The sequence below is a fragment of the Episyrphus balteatus genome, chromosome 1 (assembly GCF_945859705.1).
Source record: "Episyrphus balteatus chromosome 1, idEpiBalt1.1, whole genome shotgun sequence".
Taxonomy (NCBI): Eukaryota; Metazoa; Arthropoda; class Insecta; order Diptera; family Syrphidae; genus Episyrphus; species Episyrphus balteatus.
In genome coordinates this window covers 92563318-92569454 of record NC_079134.1, presented here as the reverse complement: position 1 = coordinate 92569454, position 6137 = coordinate 92563318, and the positions used below count along the sequence as shown (strand labels likewise).

Here is a 6137-nt window from a genome sequence, read left to right as displayed (position 1 = left end):
CTGGACAATATTGCTTGTGAAGAACATTTTACCGAACACACCATACGTCTCCCAGATGGACGTTACCAGGTAGAATTGCCCTTCAAAGATGGAGGTCATCCAGTAATGGGTTTTAGCCGACAAAATGCTTTTCGGCGATTTGTTTCCAATCATGTTTCGCTTCTTTTAGCATCTTGGCTAGTTCGTTATTTGCACCGACAAAATTTGTTCCGCAATCGCTGTAAATATGCGAGCAATTTCCTCTTCTGGCAATAAAACGCCGGAAAGCTGCCAAAAACGCTTGGGTGGCTAAATCTGACACCACTTCTAAATGAATGGCTTTGGTTGCCAAGCAAATAAAAATGGCGAAATATCCTTTCAGGATTTTTGCACCGCGAGCCTTCCAAGATTTTATTTCGATAGGCCCCGCGTAGTCGACACCAGTATGGCTGAACGGTCGGGACATACGAACTCGGGCTGAAGGTAAATTTCCCATAAGTTGTTGCATTTCAGCTGCCTTTTGTCTATAACAAGAGATGCACCTATGCAGTTGATGTTTGACGCTTCGCCTTATCTGGCCAATCCAGTATTTTTGTCGAATGAAGCTAATCATTTGCTGCATACCGCCATGAAAAGTGTTTTTGTGAGCATCTCGAACCACCAACCTTGTTAAATGGTGGTTGTTTTGAAGAAGTATTGGATGCTGTGCATTGTAAGATAGAAGAGAATTTTCTAAACGCCCTCCTACTCGGAAGAAGAACGTCGATCCATACTACTCGGAGAATCCCATCAACATCGATGAATGGATTCAAAGCACGTAAGTGTTTTGGGATTTGTTTTTGCTTGATTTGCTCGATTTCATTCTCGAACATTTCCTTTTGTGCCGCTTTGATAATTAGTAAGTGAGCCAAATCTAATTCCCATGCTTGTAATGGGCCGGTGATAATGCCGTATAACTTAGGTCGACATTTAATGATAAATCGAACCGAAGTAGCAATGACTCGTACGACCTTGAGAAGACTCGAAGAATTGAGGATAGCCTGGAGCACATTATCGCTATCTATTAAGTGAGTGGCAAGGACCTTGATGGATCGACGTTCTTCTTCAGGATCAACCTCGGCAGGCTGAGTTGGAGACTCGAAATTCCATTGAGAACGCAGAAATTTAGGACCAAACCACCAATTGTCCAACCCTTGAATTTCCGATGGAAATACACCTCTGGATGCCATATCGGATGGGTTATGATGCGTTGAAACATGTCCCCAGCAATTGATACCAATTAGCAGTTGAATTTCCGATACACGATTGGAAACGTAAGTGGTCCACTTCGCAGGAATAGCTCGTATCCAAGCCAGAGCAATAGTGGAATCTGTCCACGCGTACATCTTTATATCGGGCATGCCCAAAACCTCCTTGGTGTACTGCAACAATTGTGCTACTAAAACTGCGCCACAAAGTTCAAGGCGAGGAAGAGTTATAGTTCGTTGGCTGGGTGCTACTCTTGTTTTTGCCAAAAGCAGATTGGTATGGATTTTACCTTCGCTATCCAAGACACGAACATAAACAGCTGCTCCGTACGCCTTCATCGACGCATCACAAAAGCCATGAAGCTCGATAGCTTTGTTTGTTGGACTCATGTGTATCCATCTTGGAATTCGTAGCTTTTCTATGAGAGGAAGTTCTCGTTGAAAAGCTTCCCACTCATTTTTCAATGTTGCTGGAACAGGTTCATCCCAGTCACAACCTAGCTCCCAGAGTCTCTGCATCATAATTTTTTCCGTGATAATGCATGGTGATATCCAGCCAAGTGGGTCGAATAACTTGGCGATGGTTGACAAAATCGATCGTTTGGTGGTGACTTCTGCTGAAGGTTGAAGATTTTGGTATGAAAAGCAATCGTCCATGGGGAACCATTTGATGCCTAGGGTTTTCACGTGGTTGGACAAGTTAATGGGAAGCTCAAAATCTAGCTCTCGGTCATGGGCAGGAATGTCTTCGACGAGATCTCTCACATTGCTTGTCCATTTTGGCAAGTTGAACCCCGCTGTTGCCAAAAGTTGCCTTGCTTCATCGCGTTTTTTCCGCGCCTCTTCAATTGAATCTGCACCACTAATCAGATCATCAACATACATGTCCTCTCGGACAACCTTCGCCCCCTCCGGGAAGTTGTGTTGCTCGTCATCAGCTACCTTCTTTAAAATCTTGATGGCAAGATATGGTGCGCTTGCGGTGCCAAAAGTGACGGTATACATTTTGAATATTTTTAAAGGTGCTGTATTCTGCTCTCTCCACATCACAAGCTGATAATATCGGTCTGGGAAACTAACCAAAATTTGCCGGTACATCTTCTCGATGTCGGCCGTAAAGGTGATTCGGTGAGTCCGCCATCTTAGAACGAGATCGATGATGCTCGTCTGCAATCTTGGACCCACAAGTAGACGGTCGTTGAGGGATTTCCCATCCGAAGCTCGTGAAGCTGCGTCAAACACTACCCTCAGCTTGGTTGTGGAGCTAGCATCCTTAAAAACTGTATGATTTGGAAGAAAATAGTGGTACGGTGTTGCTAAAACCGCATCGTTTTCTGCTATCTCTTCCATATGATGGAGGTCGACATATTCCTTCATGCATTTTGTGTAGTCGGCGGCAAGTTTCGGGTCTGCAGCAAGTTTCTTCTCCAGAGCTAAGAATCGCCGAAAAGCATTTTGTCGGCTAAAACCCATTACTGGATGACCTCCATCTTTGAAGGGCAATTCTACCTGGTAACGTCCATCTGGGAGACGTATGGTGTGTTCGGTAAAATGTTCTTCACAAGCAATATTGTCCAGGGTTTCATATGTTGGGAACGGCATTTCCTCCATTACAAAAAACCTCTCCACTTGCATGCATAGCTCGTGAGTTTGAACGAAGCTTCGAACTTGCCGTGGATTTTCCACTGGAACTTTCCCTAATACGACCCACCCGAAATGCGTATTTTGCGCTATGGGTCCGTTACCATCTAGAGGTCTTTGAATTTCCGGAAGGAATATTTGGGCGCAAACATCGCTTCCTAAGAGTAAATCGATGGGAGCGGGCTCAAAGAAATAGGGATCGGCTAATGAGAGCTCCTTTAGGTGGTTCCATTTGCCGGATATCACTCGTTGGGTCGGGAGATGGCCAGTCAGTGACTTGAAGATATACGCCTGTATGGCAATCTCGAATGTCGAATGGCGGGATGCAAGATGTAAATCGACGGAGAATTGCGTTTTGCCACTGCTGACCAACCCTAACCCAGACACTTCGACAAAGGTACGCCGCTTTTCCAGCTTCAGCAGTTGTGCAGCGGATTCCGTGATGAATGAAGTTTCTGAGCCGGTGTCAATCAGAGCACGTAAGAGGCGAGTTCTGCCGTCTGCATCTCGGGCCTTCACAACTGCTGTCGCCAGAAGCACCTGGTGAGTTTGCACTTGACCATGCGACGTGTGGTAATTAAAAGTTTGTGTGGATGGTTGATCTACCGTTGGCTGGAACTCAGGTGAGTACGTGTTGACAGAAGCCTGGAATGTGTTGGAACTGGTAGTTCTTGGCTGAGAAGCTGTTCCAGCTGTCCCAGCTACTGTCGCAGCAGCTCCTGATGTGCCAGCTTTATTATGTTGTTGGTGATGGTGTTGTTGTCGTTGTAGTTGTTGTTGTGGTTGTTGTTGTTGTTGCGTGTGTTGTTGTTGTTGCGTTTGTTGTTGTTGTTGCGTGTGTTGTTGTTGATGTAACGAGTTGTAGTGCAGAAGTGAGTGGTGTCTTTGTTGGCAGAAATGACAGCAGCTGAAACTGTAGCAGTCCTTGATCATATGTCCATATGAAAGGCAGTTTTCACAAACCTTTAGTCTATGAATGACATCTCTTCGTCCTGAGTAGTCCGTTTCAGGAACTGCTGGCACCGCCACAACGAATGCTGACCCTGATTGCACAGTTTGCATACAAGACGTTCCGCAGGTGATGTCTTCGGTGCTAATTTGGATGACTGCTTGGCCGTTTGCTTGACATGAAAAGCTTTCGTTTTTTGAGGTTGGAAACGTAGGTTGGAACGGTAGAGCTTGGCAATTTTTGAAGAAGAAACCATATCAGCACGATGTCCCATGAAGACACTGGTACTTTCATGTTCTCAAGAGCAAGAACACACTCTCTGGTGGTATACAAAAAGTCCCTAATACCCGAAGCAGTTTCCCGTGGCAAGGAAGGTTGACCAAAAAGGGCTTGCATCTGAATGTGCACCAGAATGCATTTATGGTCATACCTCTCCTCCAGAAGCTTCCAAGCTTTATCATAGCTTGCAGCCTCCACCGACAGATTTTGCAAAAACCGATGAGCATCCCCAACCAAGCAAGATTGCAAAAAATGTAACTTATCGATATCATCAATACTAGTGTTATTGTGCACAAGGGACTGAAACCTATCATGAAAATCCCGCCAAGCCACATACGACCCATTAAATTTAGGCAAATCTAATCTTGGCAATCGAATCGCTGAATGTGATGATGAAGCCGCTGAAAAATTTGTCGGAGCCATCGTTTTTGTCTCATTTGAAGCTACCGACTTCGCCCTTTCCACTGCCTCAACCAACTCTGCTTCATATTCTAAATATATTTCATAGATTTGGTCGTACACCACTAGCAAATCTTCTTTTTTCAAACCTTCCTCCAACTTGCCCCCACCGATTATTGCCTCGTGGTATATTTTGGACGTAGCCATATCAGCCTCGAGCTTAGCAAGACGAACCGAGGAGTATGCTGCAGTTTTGCGCTCTTTAGGGGCTTTTTTGAAATTCACAAGATCCTTACTTATCTTGGTGAGAACTCCTTTCTGTAACTCCCCATATTTATAATAACTTGCTTCAGTCATATTTATTATTTTTATTACAGAAACAATAAAAAGATGAAATGACAAGTTTACAACACGTACAACGACTTATACTCCAGTCAAAGCGTCATTTGACCTTGCGATGAGAGGCACTGTCTGTTTTTATTTCATGGATCGATGGGGGTATATTTAAAAGGCTTAAACCCCATTTCTCACCACCTGATCATTCTTTTTAGCGGAGTTATTCACAAAAATGCATTTTTTGGGATATTTTACTTCTAAGCTAATATCTTTGCTCCAGATTATCGTGTTTTCGCACCGGTTTTGCATGCGTTCATTTATCAATAGCTCGGCCATCTTTGGTGATAAAGAGCTGATTTTTTCTGTAAAATGCAGGACATGAACAGGGCTACAAAATAGGTTAGAAAAATGTCAATCATGACATAAGCTTTTTTCGAAATAATGACAAAAATGTGTTTTTTAACAACAAGAATTTGACTTTAAATGGCTGCCATTTTATATTTACTCACTCAAATACAATGAAATTACATACAACGATAGAAAATATTATAAGGAAGAGAATGTATGTTTATTTTTTGGTCTGCGATAATCTGGAGCAAAGATATTAGCTTAGAAGTAAAATATCCCAAAAAATGCATTTTTGTGAATAACTCCGCTAAAAAGAATGATCAGGTGGTGAGAAATTGGGTTTAAGTCTTTTAAATATACCCCCATCGATCCATGAAATAAAAACAGACAGTGCCTCTCATCGCAAGGTGAGGCCCTTTTTTCCGACGCTTTGACTGGAGTATTACTGCTTGTCTTTTTTTTTTTTTTTAACAACACACTGCACACATGAAATTGTTTGTTTAAAAAAAAATTTTATTTTAAAAATGTTTATTTAAATTATTTAATTGTTTTAAGTTCTTTTTAAGGCTCGAAGGACCAAAATGTTTAATCACTCTTAATAATTTTCTTAAATTTTTGTATTAAAAAAATTTGATTAGAATAATTCGAAAAATAAAACTCAACCACTTAGTTTGAAAAGTATAAATCGTTATAATATTTTATTTTTGTCATAAGACCTATGGTACAGCCGATTCGTACAGTCAAATCATCAATTTATTAGCTTTAAAAAAAGTAGCTCAATTGTGGAATGTAATTTATAAGCATTGCCCAATGTATAATTTAGTACTATTATTTGCTACTTTTGTACTTTCGTACAGTTGTAATACGTGTAAATTAATGATCTATATGGATGAAGTGGGATAATAAAAAACGGCTACAGATATACAAGAATGAATGCTAGCAAAAATAGTTTAATACAT

At 41.8% G+C, this 6137-nt stretch overlaps 1 protein-coding gene across 1 annotated transcript; it reads right to left on the bottom strand.

The window, feature by feature from the left end:
• Positions 1-584: 584 nt before the first annotated feature.
• LOC129908583 (uncharacterized) lies at positions 585-4851 on the bottom strand. Its single transcript, XM_055985191.1, has 2 exons — positions 4164-4851; positions 585-3598 (listed from the first exon to the last, which is right to left on the bottom strand). The coding sequence occupies exons 1-2, from the start codon at positions 4849-4851 to the stop codon at positions 585-587; spliced, it is 3702 nt and encodes a 1233-aa protein (XP_055841166.1).
• Positions 4852-6137: the final 1286 nt, after the last annotated feature.

Excerpts from the sequence above, each read along its gene's own strand:
- LOC129908583 (XM_055985191.1), bottom strand. The coding sequence starts at position 4,851 with ATGACTGAAGCAAGTTATTATAAATATGGGGAGTTACAGAAAGGAGTT. Across the intron at positions 3,599-4,163 it reads GCCACGGGAAACTGCTTCGG|CTGGCACATCAGGAGCTGCT; the intron begins GTATTAGGGACT and ends AACATAATAAAG.